This window comes from Otolemur garnettii, unplaced genomic scaffold (genome assembly GCF_000181295.1).
Source record: "Otolemur garnettii isolate 467f Iridium unplaced genomic scaffold, OtoGar3 scaffold00002, whole genome shotgun sequence".
In the NCBI taxonomy this organism is placed as follows: Eukaryota; Metazoa; Chordata; class Mammalia; order Primates; family Galagidae; genus Otolemur; species Otolemur garnettii.
Genome location: NW_003852397.1, coordinates 2,731,672 through 2,749,579, shown reverse-complemented (window position 1 = coordinate 2,749,579; position 17,908 = coordinate 2,731,672). Strand labels below are relative to the sequence as shown.

General features: G+C 35.8%; 1 protein-coding gene across 2 annotated transcripts in view; it reads left to right on the top strand.

The window, feature by feature from the left end:
• The window catches only part of ATG5 (autophagy related 5), a 145,249-nt gene that overhangs the window by 112,694 nt on the left and 14,647 nt on the right, over positions 1-17,908 (top strand). For both annotated transcript variants that reach the window (XM_012806290.2, XM_023513072.1), the window contains one exon: positions 12,004-12,121. In XM_012806290.2, coding sequence (XP_012661744.1) covers positions 12,004-12,121 — 118 coding nt within the window. The remainder of the gene's footprint in view (positions 1-12,003; positions 12,122-17,908) is intronic.

The following is a 17,908-nucleotide window of genomic DNA, read 5'->3' as shown; positions in this document are numbered from 1 at the left end:
TCTGTAAACTATCACTTGCCTTTATTTGCTACTTCTAAACACTTCACAAGAATAAACATTCTCAAGTTAAAAGTTTAGTATTCTGTTTAAAATCCCTAGAACAAGCTCAGAGAGGTGAGGGGAGGGGAGGTTCTTTGTAGGGCTTCACTAATTCCTAGTCAGGCTTAAAATCACTTTTCTCCAGGGTAATAGACTTCACTGGGGGCATCAAGAGAACAGAATTTTACTTTTCAAGTATTCACAAGCAGCTTACCCAGACATTTTTTTCTTTTACCCAGACTTCAGTTTCCTTATTTGTACTAATTAAAAGTACTTAATTATTTTATAAAAGCATACCATAAAGATAGAACCTGTTCACATACAAAAGTACTCTTTGATTCCTCAGAAGAAAATTAATTATATTATTAATTTATTATTAATAAATTAATTATATTATTCTTATATTAGACTTTTTGTGTGGCTTTGTATAAAATTAGCTAAGATATTTTACAGCAAAATTTAAACTATAATTCCCTTGGTCTGATTTTGAAATCTTTTGGGAAAAATTTTTAGAAGAACTAACATAATTATTACTAAAAACATCAATCCTAGTACTTGTATATGAAGTTTTTCTTTGGCCAGTCCACTAGTGATTCCACATAAAAATTTAAAATTAATATAATTTGTTCTATAAATGAGTTTATAAACAGCATCAAATTGATCCTAATCTTTTTAAATTAACATTCATCTTTATTTTTTCCTCAGTCATAGAGAACAGAAATCCAGGAGGTCTTGTACACACCTTTGAGGCCTTCCCATCCCACCAAATCTTTTAAGTTATGCCAATGCAGCCTCTTAGATTTCATCCACAATTTCTCTCCAGTAATCTGTAACCATCTGGGTCCAGGCCTTTGGTGTCTCCAGCCTAGATGATTCCTACCTGGTATCCCTTCTCCAGGACTACCCCTCTAATCCATGCCCTATCATATGGATCTGTAAGTTGATCCCAGTCTTAAGGTGTGGAAGCAGTGCTTTCCTGTTACACATGTTATTCAATCACAGGATGTGAGGAGGACACAAATTGTTGCCTGTCTTGAAGGAAATTTGCCTCAACTTTTTATATGACAGGATATATTTGGCATTGTCTAGACAAAATTATAATATAACTATTTAAATAAGACAAAACATAAACTTCAAACCAGATTGTGGATATAATTCTGATGGGTGCTTTCATTTAATCATAGTGTCAATTAAGACACTTCTGCTTTGGGGATTAAGTGTCCCTGACTATAATAATGACAGCTTTTCAAATGTTAATTATTATTTTTTAGTGTTGTCAGGAATATTAACAGTGGGCTTCAGACTCTCATAGCATGACTATAGAAGTGCTTATTTTCAGTCTCCTATTTGCCTGCGTAAGGAATAAGATAAGAGTCTGGTGAAGTGGCACGGACTCCCACCCACCTATGACCCCCACACACACAAACTTCACACCATCAAAAGACTGTTTACTGCAGAAGGTTAAAAGCATTCATTTGGAAATTGTCTGTCTTTTTTATTTAATGAGGTATTGTAATGGTGTATATTCTTAAACTAATTTTAATATGAGACGTCTTTAGAAAAATGTGATGTAAAATTTGACATGCACAAATGTGTCCTAAGCTGAATATGAGTGTGACAGTTTGATGCATACATCATGTGTCGTTGTTGGTAATGTCTGGCAGCGTATCCTGTGTAAACCCTTGTTTTCTTTTTCTTCGTGCCACATAATATTCATTCTAATTAACAAGACTTCAAAGGAAACCAGAGGTTGAATACCAATTATTTTTCATTCTCTCTGTAATTGGTTCTGTAACAAGGATAACTATTACCTTTCTTTGGTTCCACATTTAACGACAGTTTAAAAGAGAAAAATGGAAACAGCTCATTATTAAGCACTTGTTAATTATTTTATATATTTCATTTAATTATCACAGCAATTGTTCAAAGATATAAATTTCTTCCATTTTTCAAATTCAGAAACAGACTTCCAAAAGTTAATGTTTCTTGCTCTAGATATACAGTTAAGTTAGGTTGGGGGATCCAACCAAGCCTTTGTGAATTCCACTGCACTTGACATCCGCGCTCCCCCCTTGATGGCCCATAGCTCACTTTTCTCTTCTTGTCCACTTATTTCTCACAACTACCATTATATTCCAGTTGCCCTCTGAATACTGAAATGGCAGTATCTCTTTCTCTATTTTAAAAAATATTATCTATTTCAAGTTGGAAACTTGGAGGCTTTCTACAGTCCCTCCTTCGTTTTCATCTTCTTGCCACAATTAGCATATTTTCATCTTCTATGCCACAGTTAGCATATTTTCCTTTGTTCCTACTGGTATATCTTCGACTCTTAGGAAATGAAGTTATATAACCTATTTGACAAAATATTATAGCATTAAATTTTGGTTCAGGTTTTGCCATTTTCTCTGATGGTACTTTGTACCTATTTGTTATTACTTAATACTGTATTAGTTATTTTCTTATGTTATTGATCTTTGTATCACCTAGCACAGTGCTATCCTAGTAAACGCACACTAAATCTTTAATGAATGGAGATTTTTGGCATAATTCACCCCTGCCTTCTTGTCATTAGTCAAAGGTCCTGGACCTGGTTACTACTATTAGGGTAACTCCGTCCACACTGTTTGTTTGTCGGTTAGTTTTTGTGTTGTTGTAACTATGCTGTTGTTGTAAGCATTCTCGAAGATTTTCTTAAACATAGGCAGAGATTAAAAACAATATTCTTTATTGCAATTTACTTATTTTGTTTCATTTACGTTTTTAGTGCCTGTTACCACTACTGTATTGTGGGTTTTTTACTAAGGATCTATAAGAAAAATTTTAAGTATTCATCATTGTCACTTTTTCATTAATGAAGTTTTACTACTGCTTCACCTTTTCCAAAATAGTAAATTTGGTTCACTGTTTTAAAATCATTGTCAAGCGAAAATGTACTGATTCAGTGGCCTTAGTAATTGCCTCAGGGGTTTTAATTTTACAAGGTAGCTTTTGTGCATAGATGATCATACTTAGGGTTATTTGTGTTTTATTGGAGTTGGTAATCGTAAAACCTACTTTTTTCTACTGCCTTTCAGTTCAGTTTATGCTACTTTTTGATAAAGTAATTTTTGTAAAATATTGATGAGCAATTTTGTATACTTCTTTTTTTGGGGGGGAGCAGAGCCTCAGGCTGTCCTCCTGGGTAAAGTGCTGTGTCATCACAGCTCACAGCAACCTCCAACTCCTGGGCTCAAGCGAGTCTCCTGCCTCAGCCTCCCAAGTAGCTGGGACCACGGGCGCCCGCCACAACACCCGACTATTTTTTGGTTGCAGCCGTCATTGTTGTTTGGTGGGCCCAGGCTGGATTCAAACCCGCCACTTTAGGTGTATGTGGCTGGTGCTTTAGCCACTTGAGCCACAGTAGCCAAGCCTGTATACTTCTTGATATTTCTATAGCCATCCCTTTTCTAGATTTAATTCTCAACATATACTGTATAGTGCTGTTTACACAGTTAAATCTAATTATTTTCCTTATCGATATATAAACACTTCCAGTTATAGTTTTAGTGTAGCTGATTTTTTTTAAATACCTGCAAATCTAATAGGTATAATCCTGATATACTTAAGCAACCCTTGTAAGTCAGATGCATTTTACTGAAAATGTAGTAAATCAACATCTTAATTCAAAGGACTTAAAAAGAACATGTACCACAGAGTAGCTGATGATATCAAAACTTGTTGCTATACCTTAAACAGTGCCACGTGTATGAACTATCAATATAATATTTCTTTCTTCAGCCCAACCAAGGAGACTAGAATTTCCATCTGAGGCTCTCTCACTGGAATAAGTTATGCCGTGGATGAACTTTACAGTGGTTCAAGTCACTGGGAGATCCTAAACCTGGATACTGTTACTAGAATAATTCTGTCCAAGTTCTGTCTTAATAAATTAAGCCCCTTCTCATCATTGGATTCTGCCTGCTGTGTCAGTTGGAGACCCCCTCCCAACACCCTCATTCCTGTTCATCTTTTAATTATTGCATTTTTTGTTTTATAGCCCAGCACATCATGCATCTCTTGAGTTTTACTGTATTCTGGTGTTCTGTTCTTCTTTTTTTATAACTTTTTAAATCACTGTTTTAGTGAATAAAATCTCCTTTTACTCTAATGGGATTCGTCCCCCTCTTTATGGCCCTTGACTCCATAGATAGTCAGCCAACTATGTATTCTTCTTGCTATAAATTGTCATTTTTTAACGAACCAGCATTTCTGATTTATATTGTATGTTAATACAGTGTGTGAGGTCTGACAGTGAGGTTTGCAGACTCATCCTAGAAGAAGTGCTTCACCTTCTTCTCATTGCTGAATGTCAGTATGGTCACCTTTGAGGTACTCCCCTTGGGAAGCTATGTACTGATGCCAGTGCCTAGTCCACCTTTCAAAGCACTTTGGAATTTTTTTTCTAAAATGGCCATTAGAGCTGTTACCCACGGATCACAAAAACACACAATAACAATAGTGAACACCACTCAGCAAGATACTGCCGTACGTCACCATAAACACAGCTGTGATACACTGATATATCAAGGTTATGAACCTTACCGAGTTGTTTGTACAGTGCTGTCAGCATTAGTGCATGGTGGCAAGTTTGCAGACTTAGTTGTCACACCTTGTGGCACACAGCTCTGGTGGTTGGTCCAGAAAAAGAGTTCCAGAATTACTTTGAAGGGTGGACTAGATGCTGGTATCCTTGATATAGACCTTCCTATATGACCAAAAAACAAAAGTAGCACTGGTACAAACTTAGAAACAGAGTTGACTACAAGATTAGTATTATATATGTTGTTATGATCATCCTTGTTTTATGACTCAATACAAAATACGTATTAGTATTCAGTAAAGTTCTGTTGAGTGTCAAGTCACATGATAGGAACAATTAGAGCACTTACTGAGCTTTTACTGTGTGCCTAGGCATTGTTCTAAATGTTTTACATGAGTTAACTGTTAACAAAAAACCTTTGAGATACTGTTAACATCTTCTTTTTGCAGATGAAACAACTAAGGCACAAGGAGGTTTAAGGACTTGCCTAGGGTCACAAGGTACTGACTGACAGACCTGGGATTTGAACTGTAAATTGAATCTAATCAATCAAAGCCAAGGCTAGAACCTGTGTCTTCTGACTGACTTCAAGTACTACACTCTTACCACTATTTCGTGCTTTAAATTATTTGAGATATGATGAGTCTGTTTTGAAAATAGTAAGTTTGTGACCATGAGATGTCAAATGTAGGTTCTAATATGTTTTCTGACCATAACTCCTATTATTAGTAGCAACTTAGACTATATTCATTTACTTGGTGATTTTAATTCTGATACATTTCTTATAAGATTTTAAAATAGTAATAATTACTTTTGCTCCGTTACAGTATATATTTTCTGTCTTTTAAAGATCTCAGATCTATATACATTCCTTTTGTTTTGAACTTTGGTTGTGTGCTAGCTTTTTCAGCCAGGGTAGAGGAAGCATTTTATCAGAATCACCTAAGGGGCTTTTCCTTCTACCTGAGTCTCCAGTTTTCGCCTTTCTCCACTCATTCTTAGTTGAGGATCACTGTCCAACTGAGCAACGGTTTTGGTTTCTTTTAGTTGTCACTGACATGAAGCTCAAAGAGCAACTGTTTCTGATAGGAATTTTTTATGGCCTTCTGATGTATTGGAGTAGGAAAAAGGTTGAAAGTCAGTGCTATAAATCAGTGCTTCTCAAGCTTTCAATGTGACTCTCTTAGAGATCTTGTTGAACTGCAGATATTAGTTTAGGAACTCCCAGGTGTGGCCTGAGAATCTGCTTTTTTAATAAGATCCAGGTGATAATCCAGGATGCTGCAGGACCTCAGAGCATATTTTGATTAGCAAAATTCTAGACTAGTTGTTTGGGGTTGTCTTTTAAGTGTACTACAATACCACACCAGGAAATTACCATTGATTTAATTTGCATTTTCTAAAACCTAATCCAAAACCCTTATCCAGATTTCCTTAGTTTTACATACTCTGTGTATGTGTTTGCGTGTGTGTTTCGTTCTGTACATCTTTATCGTATAAGTAAATTCAAATTATAGATCAGTTCTAATGCAGGGATCTCTTAGACTACCTTTTTATAGCTATAAGCCTATCTCACTTTCTCTTCTCCATAACCTTGGGCAACCACTAATTTGTTCTCCATTTCTAAAATGTCATTTCACTAATATTCTGTCAGTGGAATCATACAGTATGTATTCTTTTGAGATTGATTTTTTTCATGCAATGTAATTTTCTTAAAATCCATGCATGTTGTTGCATGTACCAATAGTTTCTTTCCCTTTTTTGCTGAGTAGTATTCCATGGTATGGTTGTACCACAGTTAGTTTAAGCATTCACCCATTTCAACTGGTAACACTGGGATTGCTTTGTTTTTTACTATTATGCATATGTACATATATAAAGGCTGCTGTGAACATTTGTGAATAGATTTTTTTGAGAACATAAGTTCTAGTTTCTCTGGGAATCCTCAAGAAGACATTGCTAGGGTATATGGTTTAGTTTAGTAAGAAGAAGCCATATTCTTTTCCTGAGGGTCTGTACCATTTTACATTTATACCAGCAATCTATGAGTGACCCAGTTTCTCCACATTCCCACCAGCATTTGGTGTTACCAATGATTTTTATTTTAGATATTTTGGAGGTATGTAGTGATAATCACATTATGGTTTTAATTTGCATTTTCTTTATGGCTAATGATATATGGACTATCTTTTCATGTGATTATTTGTAATCTGTGTATTTTCTTTGATAAAAAATGTCTGATAATATTTTTGTGCCTTTTCTGATTAGACTCTTTGTTCTTTTTTATTTTAACTGCTGAATTTGGTGTCTTATAAAGACAGAAGACTTTTGTTGGAAATATGGCTTGCAAGTATTTTCTCTCAATCACAGGATCTTTTCCAGAGTAAAAAGTTTTGTTTGTTTGTTTGTTTGTTTGTTTGTTTTTGCAGTTTTTGGCCAGCACCAGGTTTGAACCCGCCACCTCTAGTATATGGGTCAGCACCCTACTCCTTTGAGCCACAGGTGCCAACCCAAAGGTTTTTTTTTTTTTTTCTTAATTTTGTGAGTTAGTTGGTATTTCCTTTTATGGATCAGGCTTTTGGTGTTAGGCTCTAGCCTAGTTTGGAATGTAGTCTGAAAGTGACTCTGCCTCACTTCTCCTTGCCATATAAACATTTAAACATAAGCTTCTGAATTTCATGATTCTGGACTTTTTAGCATATAGACAAGTGAACTTAGAGAAAATGAATTGAAACTAAAGGAAATAAAACCTTGAGTCTACTAAATTTGGATAATACTAAGTTAAAATATATATGGCTGTATTATAAAACTGGGTAGTCCTGGTGGTAGTGTGTGTTCTAAGTTTCAAATTACTTTATGCCAGGATTATGCTGTGCATTTTATTATCTCAAAAACTCTACAGTATAGATACTATCTCCATTTATACATATGCATATGTGTGTACATATGCATATTATTATTCCAGGTTTACAGTTGAGATTCAGAGAAGTTAGTTAATTGTGCCCATGGTCCCATAATAAATGACAAAACCACAACTTAACGCCAGTTATTTCTGGTGTCAAATCCTATTCTCCTTTAACAACTGCCTTGTGTGTTTTGTTGCAGTATCCGCTTTATGCAACCCCTAAGACTCAAACCTGACTTTGGTTTTGACATGGTTGTGCCTGTTACCCTCACAGTCCATACATTATCTGACTTTCAGCTTTTTATAGTAAGCTAGTACTTTTTTTGTTTTATCAACATTAATGTTAATATTGGGTACCTATTTGGCTGTAATTGAAATCAGACCTTTTTCTTTGCATTTCGTTTCTTGAATTTAAATTTGAAATATGATTAGACAGGAATTCAAGATACAGTTCTAACACAAAGCATTAATGAGAATTTAAGTTTTACTCTTTAACTATTTAAGAAGATATATTAAACTCACTAAAATTTCACAAATTTAGCTTATAATTCTTAAAAATTTGGTTCTCCTGCTTTTGTTCAGTGTATCTTTAAGATAAATCAATATTCGAACTTTTCCATATAAGAAAAAGTTATAGTTGTATTGGTGCAGGTGTATGAGTAGAGAAGGGCTGGGGAGCAGCCAGCCAGTAGCACCTCAGTTTTGCATTCCATTTGGTGTATTTAAGAAATGACTAAAATCTATACTTGTAAAAGTAACAAGGAGAATTTCAAAGATGACTTTACCCAGTCATGTTATTTTTCATGAGAGAGTAATGCTGTTTTCTTGGAAGTTACTGAAGTAGTTCGCGTATTTATATTTACATACCTGTATTTAAAAATAGATCCAGTATTTTGCTCTGCTTTCATTGTAGTGGCATTCTTGTCTGTCAGCCTAAGATACAAATTGCCATGGATATTGTTAGTGTTGTCTGATTTCATGTTACTAAATCACAGTTTATAGAATTTCTGTTTCTGAAGCTTTAAAAATATTTCTTAGTATAATTTAATCTTTCTGCAGAACTCCAACCTCAGTTTAATGAAGTCTGTCGAGAAAATTGCAGGAATCTGTCATCCACTCTTGTTACCCTTAAGTACCTCTGGAGAATACTTGAATGCAGATCTGTCCGAGGAGGGCTTTTGTTTTCAGAGTATTGTCTTAGTCGATTCACGCTGCTATAACAAAATCCTTCAGATTGAGTAGTCTGTTAACAATAGAAATGTACTTCTCACAGTCCGGAGGCCGGGAAGTGAAAGGTCAAGACTCTAGAGGTTGGATGTCTAGTGAGGGCTGCTCTCTGCTTCAAAGATGGCGCCTGTTGCTGCATCTTTACTTGGCTCAAGCAGAAAAGGCCGTACAAGCTCCCTGGGGCCTATTTTTCAAGGGCACTAACCCAGATCATGAGGGCTTTGCACTCATGACATAATTACCTACCAAAGGCCCCATCTCTTAGCAACACCATGAAGGTGATTAGGTTTCAGCATGAATTCTAGAAGGGTGCAAACATTCAGACCATGGCAGTAACTAACTAAAAATGTATTTTCTATGATCCCTAACTTAGGTACGTAATTGCTATTTACTGTCATACTAAATTTTTAATAGAAGAATGTCAAGTTTTTAAAGGCTCTCTACAATAAATATTAAATAGGAAATGTTCATTAAATTTTTGGTTGGGATATTTTGGGTCTTTGTCTTTTAAAATAAGGTTTTTGTTATATGACAAACAGCAATTTGCTGAGGGGTTTCTTGGTTACTGTTCTACAGAATTTAATTACAATGCATTAAGAATACTGGGGGCTTCTCCCTACTAAGCAGTTACCACATTATAAAAGTTTATCAAATGTGTGCCTTTATAAAACTTGCTGAGATTTGGGGAAAAGTGGAAAAGAGAGGCACAGAAATAACAGGGCATTTTTCCAATAGTGGGGTTAGAAGAGATTTCTGTTGTTTTATTATGTATGTAACTGTGGTTGGCATTATAATTTTCAGGTAATTATTGCTAAGCCATCTCACAATTCTTTTGCTAATTAAGGTACAAATGAGATCTCCAACTTGAAAAGATGTCTTTGATTTTGTCACTTTCAGGTCAGACTATGGGAGGTACATGTTGATTTTTTTCTTTACCCTGGGAGACAGTCTTGTCCCCCCTTTCGACTGCTGCAGTCCCCCTTGTCACCGTGTACACTTGCTTTATTCAGTTGGCCTCCCCCAGTCATCCTGATTTCACCTCTTAACCAAGTCATGATACACAGCACTCCTTCTTCCCATTAGCCTTCAGAAATCCTTTTTCATCAACATCACTTCCTTTGCTAAAAAGTTGTAAGAGCCTCTTCATGGCCTGGAAGGTAGAAAGCTCTAAGTTAGTGGTGACTATTTTGAATTATTTCTACAGTCCCCTATTCGTTTCTTTCTTCCTCTGAACTCCCCTAACCCTTATTGTCTTTACATATTTAATCACTTGACTGTGTATGATACTGTTCTTGGTTTCAACTTATGTGAAAAAGTATGAGTTTCTTAAATGGAAGGATGTAGATCATGTTTTTTTTTAAATCCCTAAAGCTTTCAATTAGTGAAGTGAATTGAATTATATCAATATATATTATTTTGCCAAGATTTTAATTATTTTCTACAGTTTAGGCACTGTAGAATTGCACAGTTTAGGCACTCAATTATATTATTGGAGTACATTTTAAAGTTTATTATGTATCTGCTGAATACACAGTATGGAGAAGCAGGAAAGGCAGCTCATGCTTGCTTACACTTTCATTATTTTGTTATATTTTAGTTTATATTAGCATTTAAAACCAAATTTTGTTTTGTTTTGTTTTTTTGAGACAGAGTCTCAGTTTGTTGCCCTCAGTAGAGTGCTGTGGCGTCACAGCTCACAGCAACCTCCAGCTCTTGGGCTTAGGTGATTCTCTTGCCTTAACCTCCCGAGGAGCTACAGGCGCCCAGCTATTTTTTGTTGTTGTTGTTGTTGCTGTTGTTGTTGCAGTTTGGCTAGGGCTGGGTTTAAACCCGCTACCCTTGGTATATGGGGCTGGCACCCTACTCACTGAGCCACAGGCGCCACCCTAAAACCAGAGTTTTAAAAAAAACTTTTTTAAAACCAAATCTATAGCAATTATGTCAAAGATGTTGAGGTATACATATGTGATTTAAAACAAACAAAGAAATTATCTTTAATGACTGCTTGGAATCGTATTCTTATAAAATATAAGTCAATATTCTTATAAGTTTTTATGATTTTTCATTTCAGAAAGCTTATAATTAAAATTTAACATTTTGAGATAATACTTAAGAGCAAGAGAGAAGGGAATATATTTTATTCTCTTTAATATTTATTTACTTTGTGCTTGGCACAGTTCCTCATATATTACCACAATGAACTTAAGAGATATCGAATGTCCCGAATTATTATTAAAAGATAAAGGAAATTGGGTACAAGATCCTGCAGCATGTGAACAGTAGTGCTGTCGCGGACACTGGCTGACTGCGGAGCCTCTTTCCTCCGTGTCATCATGAAGCCTTCATCATCATTGAGAGTGTTTAGGAAAATGAAACAATATTGAGAGTGGATAAAACAATGGAATTATTAGCAATATATATATAATAACAGTAGTCCTGGTAAAAAAAATTTGTAAGAGGAAATGGCTGCATCTACTATTTTGGAAGTTTCCACCCGATAGAAAAGTTAAAATAAGGCTGAGGCAGAGGATTGCATGAACTCAGGAGCTGGAAGCTACCATAATCTGTGCAGCTACCGCTGCACTCTACCCAAGGTGACAGAATAAGACTCCATCTCGTTTTTTTTAAAGTTAAAATAATAAAACTAAGATCATGTATTCTGTATCTATATTCACCAGTATAACATTTTTCCATATTTGCTCACTCTCTTTCTATGCGCGCACACACACAGACACTTTTTTTTTTGGTCGTTTGAAACTAAGTTTTGGATATACTGGCACTTTCATACTTGAGCATAGATTTGTTAAAAAATAAGGACTGTCCTTATAACAATTATAATACCTAAGAAATTTGACATTAACTCAATAATATTATCAAATGTCCATCCCGTATTTCCCTGTGGTCTCAAAACTGTCTTTTATGCCTGAATTTTTATTTACTTTTTCCAATCCAGTATTTAGCCAGGGTTTCTTTATTTTTTTAATGCCTTTGACTTTTTTTGAAGAATCCTGGCCAGCTTTCTTTAGAATTTCCCACATTCTGATTTTGTCTGATTGCTTTTTAAGGATTAAATCACCTGAATTTGTCATGCTAAACATTTTTCACAGTGATGGCACATCTGTGCTGTTGTGTACTTATAATCACACCATATCAGAAATCTTCTAATGCCAACATGTAATTTATGATCTATTTATTTGTAATTGGCAGCCATGACTTAATTGCCTGAATTATTTTTTCATTTTTCAAACAGACTACAACTGAACGTCCTTTCATTCAGAAGCTGTTCCGGCCTGTGGCTGCAGATGGACAGTTACACACACTAGGAGACCTCCTCAGAGAAGTCTGTCCTTCTGCTGTTGCTCCTGAAGGTAATTAATCAGCAGCATTAAGACATTCCTTTTATTCCCTGTTCTAAGCCCTTGATTACTATGGTAAAATAAGCATGTATAAATAACAGATGATTTTAGGAAGATATTTTCATTATCTTTGAGGGGAAAAATCTTTTGAAACAGAAATATTGAATATTTAATATATTATTTTATAAACTATTGACCCTATTGAAAGAAGGAATTGATTCTCTTTAGCAAAATAAAACAGTCTTTAAATTACCCTGTTACCACATCTCTGTTTCTTGGATTTTTACTCTATAAATTTATTTCTGGTAAATATTATTTTAATCTGAACACTTTTTTTCTTAATCATAAAGAAGTCAGAAGTGGTAAAAATGATTTTCTTTGATAGGTGAAAGTTGAAAATACTAATAATGAAAAACTATTTTATTTGAACTTTCTGCTGTTTTCTGCTTGGATCTTCTTTACTCGACACTGTTCCTTCAGGCTTTGACATTTTATAAGTCCGTTCAAGAACTTGGCCTGTTTGATGAGCCTCTGATTGTTTCTTAGGTTCAAGTTGTTTTCCTGTGGGCAAAGGAAAAGTATAAAAACTGCTGAAATCAATTCTGTTTTCTTTCATTGCAACATTCAGAACACAATAAAAGAAAAACATGTTCAGAATCTCATGGCTTACAGTTACCACTTTTGACACACATGTGTATATATAGTCAGTCCTCTGTTCTGTATTAACAGGTTCCACGTACATGGATTCAGCCAACTGAGATCAAAAATACGGGGGTTAAAGGAATGCTAGCATCTGTATTGGAGATATAGACTTTTTTTCTCTTGTCATTAGTCTCTAAACTATACAGCATGACAAGCTATATGCAAATATTATACCATTTTTTGTTAGAAGATTTAACATCCGTGGATGTTAGTATCTGCAGGGCTCCTGGAAGCAGACCCCCACAGATACGGAGGGACAGTTCAGTGTGTGGGTGTCTGTGTAAAATGTCCTGCTGCTTTTCCTCTGATCTGTGCCCTATTATTCATTGACTTGACTCTCAGCCCTATTATTGATTATTAAACTATAGGAGACATTTTCAGTGGCATATTACTATGTGCAATAATATATAGACTTCATTTGTTATACGTAGAAAAAAATTTTAAACTTACTACTTTAAATCTTTGATGGAGGTAAGGCATTAATAAATATGAAGGTGATACTTTAATAGATAATGCTGTTTTTCTTATGAATATATTAAAAGTTGGAGGATTGCAGGATTACTTGGATGATTTGTAATTACACCACACAGTTAGAGAAGCATGCCAAGGCTAAGGAAGTGGTTTGCCTAAAAAGTAGAATTAGAAGCAGTGGATCTGGGGTTAATGTTGACATTTCAACCTGAATAATTTAACAAAGACTATGGAGCTCAAAATCTATGTCATTTGGTCTGTGGATATACCGATTTCCTTTAATCAAGCATGCTTGCTATACTGGCATTCCTGTTTGTAAGTAGCACTTTTAGAATGAACAGAGGTTCAATAGGAAGTGAGAAGAGGGGCATCTAAAATGCCTTCAGAACTAGTAACAGAAGGAATCAAAGGACAGACCATTGGCCACTACCCCAAATTATTAATATCAAGCAGGATTTATTTTTATTTGTTTGAGGTTGGAAATAAGTTTTTATCAAGTCTTAATGTATCGTATACCTTCACTGAACTTTACTAGATTGTATAGTCCAAGTTTCTGATGATGTCTTACACGTGTCCTCCTATCTTTCGTGTTGGGGAAATATTTGCTGAACATTCCAATTATTGAGTTCTGTCTCTGAATAATCATTACCCTGAAGCATATTTCTGATGATCATTAAATCATGGAGTAATTAACATTAAATCAGTTAACATACTGTCTTAAAATTCTAATTCATTTGTACTGCTGTGCAATTTTAGTTTTCTATACGAATTTTAGTTAAATAACGTTTTTGACAATTCAGTGATATTTATAGAGTTGTGCAACCATCACCACAATGGAACATTTCCATCACCTCAGAGTGTTCACTTGTATTTATTTGCAGCCAATCTCTGATCCCTCTGCCAGTCAGAAACAACTACTGGTCTGCTTTTGGTCTTTGGATATTCCACATAAGTGAAATTATATAATACATTGTCTTTGCAACTGGTGTTTTTCACTTAGCATGACAGTGTTTCATCCACCTTGTAGTGTCTGTAGTTTGTTCCTTTTTAATTGGTGAATAACATTCCATTGTGTGGATATATCACATTTTGTTTATCCATTTTCCAATTGGTGGGTATTGGGATTGTTTCCAGCTTTTCACTCATCTGGATAGTACTGGTGTGAACATTTGCCTGAGCCTTTGTGCAGATATATGTTTTCGTTTTTCCTGGCTAGATTCCTAGGAGTGGAAACGTATGTAAAGGAACTCAGTAAAAAGTCTCTCTCCCAACTCCTCCTCTCTAAAGACATGTATTGCTTTTTTTGTATGTTTCTGTAGAGATAGTTAAGTAAACTTTTATTTTTGAACTGAAGTTACAGAAATGTTGACTGGGGAATTCCCAGTAACTTTAATTAGGGATTAATTACCATTCCAGTTCGTTTTCTCTATGTTGTAAGGATGTTTGTTTTTAATCTATTTAATGTTTATTTTCACTGTATTCTCGAGGATTTTGTGACATAATGTAAATTAGACCATTTTTTCAGTTGAAGTGTAATGAAGGGGCTAATAATATTTATCTCTGGTAGAGATGAGACCTATAAGCCTCATGCCTTTCCATGGCATCATTGGCTTTCAATTATTCATTTCTCTGGGCTTGATTCTCCTTGCTTTTTGTGTACCTTGTAGTAGTATTTTAAATAACATTGAAAAAGTACTGTCTTGGTACATTTATGTTTCTATAAAGGAATATCTGAGTCTGGGTAATTTAATAAAGAAAAAAAGTTTCTTTGGCTCAGGGTACTGCTGACTGGAAAATTGAGCCCCTGATGAAAGCCTCAGGCTGCTTCCATTTGTGGCAGAAGGCAAAGGGAAGCTGCTGTGGATAGAGGTTGCCTGGAGAGAGAGGTGGGGGAGTTGCCAAATACTTTAACAGCCAGCTCTCAGGGCAACTAACAGGTCAAGAACTCACTCCCTCTCCCTATCATCCTATTCATGAGCCCCCATGGCCACACACTTCCATTAGGCCCTACCTCTGCCACTGGGAATCAAATTTCAACATGGGGTAGGGGACAACAACCATAGCAAATGCTTTTATCAATTAAGAGGAATTGAAATTTAAGCTAAAGTTTAATATTCAACTTTATTACACTTTCCAAGTTTTGACAATCTACTTTCAAAAATAGGTTGTTTTAAATTGACTTTTTTAGTCAGATCTTTAATTATTGAAAATGTTACAATGAAAATGAAAAATTTGGAAGAAAAATCCTCTATAATGATCTGCCCCCCAACCAGCAGCATAATGGTCCCATACACAGGTTGATTCATATTTGCTAGTGCCAGCTCTCTCTTTATACGCATCTTTAAAGAATTGTGTAACTGTAGAATCTTTGAGTTAATTTAGTTCCATCTCTTAATTTTTAGGTGATTTACCAAAGGTCTCTTAACTACTTAAAGACTCTCTTGTTCCCCTAAATTTATAGTTAGGCTACCTGGAGAACACACAGTGTGATTTCCCTTTTGTTTTTTTGAAGAGGGGGTCAGTGGGATGGCCATATAATTTTAATCCACAAACCTGCCTCTTAAGTGATGTCACATGGTATATGTGAGTACTTTTGTACTTCTCAAAGATTGAGAGGGGACAAAGGTGGGGACAGACTTCTTCCCCACCTCCCAACTGTCAAATGCTTATATTGATTGGGGGATATACACTTCATTGAAATGACATAAGTAAATGGTACCTATACTTTGGTGGCATTTTTGATGTTAACCTTTCATACCAAGAAGAGGCTACATCTCTCAGTCTCTAACACCAATATCTTTTCTTATTGTTTTTTTGGTGGTTTTGGTTTGTGTTTTAGAGACAGGGTCTCACTCTGTCACCCAGGTTGGAGTATAGTGCCATGATCACAGCTGACTGAAACCTCAAGCTCTGGGACCCAAGCAATCCTCCTACCTCAGCCTCCCAAATATCTGGGACTACAGGTGCACAACACCATCCCCAGCTACTTGTATTTTGTAGAAACAGGGTCTTGCTGTGTTGCTCAGCTGGTCTTATGCAGTCCTCATCCTTGACCTCTCAGGGGGCTGGGATTGTAGATGTGAGCCATGGTGCCCTATTACCTTTTCTTTAGAAAAATTTTTATCTTTGCCTCTTCCTTTTGTCACCTTATATCAGGAGATCACTGTCATTCTAAAGTCTGTGGTGAGTACCCAAAACATCAAGTCGCTATTTCAGTAAACTGTTAATGTCAGGTTAAAGACACCTGTGGTATTGTCAAATGTAAAGCATTTCAACACACCTATTTTCAACTTAAGGTGAAAGCGAAAGACTTTAAGATTGGGTGTGTATGGATGAGAACTGGCTGTCATCACATGATAAAAAGAGAAAGTACTTCATAAAAATTATGTGGCACCATTGTCTACTACTCCCTACAAGTGATTCAGGCACAAAGGAATTTTGTCTTATTTCATCGTATGAAAGGAGAATGTACTGTTGATGAGGACGTGCTTTAGGCCACTATTCTCATGGAGTAACTAATGATGAGCTGTTTTGTGTGTTTCTTTCTTTCCTTTTTTTTTTTTTTTTTTTTGGTAAGTGGCTGGGGAAGTTAGTCAAGTTAGAGGTAACAGGAAATGACCAAAGGTGAGCTCAGGTAAATTGTTTTTGTGGTTTCAGCTGTAGTTAACATGACTCAGAGATCTAAGCTTCTGTCCCAGACCTGAAGTGAAATACTTTTTACTGTGGATACTCCTGTCTTTGCCCAGTCACCTCATTTCCAGTCTTCGAGAGTATGTTGATTAGTCTTCTGTAAGAATTGGGCTGTTCCTGTCCCGAGTTCATGTTGGATTTTGAACAAACAGAGCGCATAGGTAAGGAAAGGCTTACCTTCCATTGCAGATCAGTGAAGGTTCTCTGGATCTCTCCCACCAACAAATATTAATACAACTCCATAGCCACTTACCATTTCCCAATTCCATTTCTGCCCTGCGTCCTGAGAGTTTATTTACTCCTTGATAACCCTTCCAACTATCATTTAACTTCTGGTTTCCACTTCATGTTACAGATTTCATCATTTATCAGTCACTTTCTTTGTATTCTATTATCTTCTGACTCTGAGGAAACTGAAGTATATAAGACACAGTCCAGTAGGTGTGGACAGAAAGGTGTACAGTTGGCTTTGTATGGGAACAGACATATGTAAAGAATATTAGGAAACACCTAGAATTGCTATCTTAGGTCCTCTGAAGGAGAGAGAGTGGAGGCTAAGCTAAGGCTTAAATAAAAAATGAACAGGGATTAGTTGAAAAAAGGATTCAGTTTCCATATGCTACCTGTTCACTGTAAAATCCCTCACCAGCTACCCAAGGGCTGGTTGTTAGGGGTACTGTGTGGTCTAAGATATCCATACTCTGTTTTCTGAGGAAGTAGTTATGTTTTTCCATCTTTTCCCCCATTCGTTGCATGAAGTTTTCAGTGAGATCAGAAGTGTTGGAGAGGAACTGAGTGTTGAGACTGATTTAGTATTTGCTTGATTAGTTAGTACATTGAAAGATAATTTTAATAGCTGGACGTTGTGGCGGGCGCCTGTGGTCCCAGCTACTTGGGAGGCTGAGGCAGGAGACTCGCTTGAGCCCAGGAGTTGGA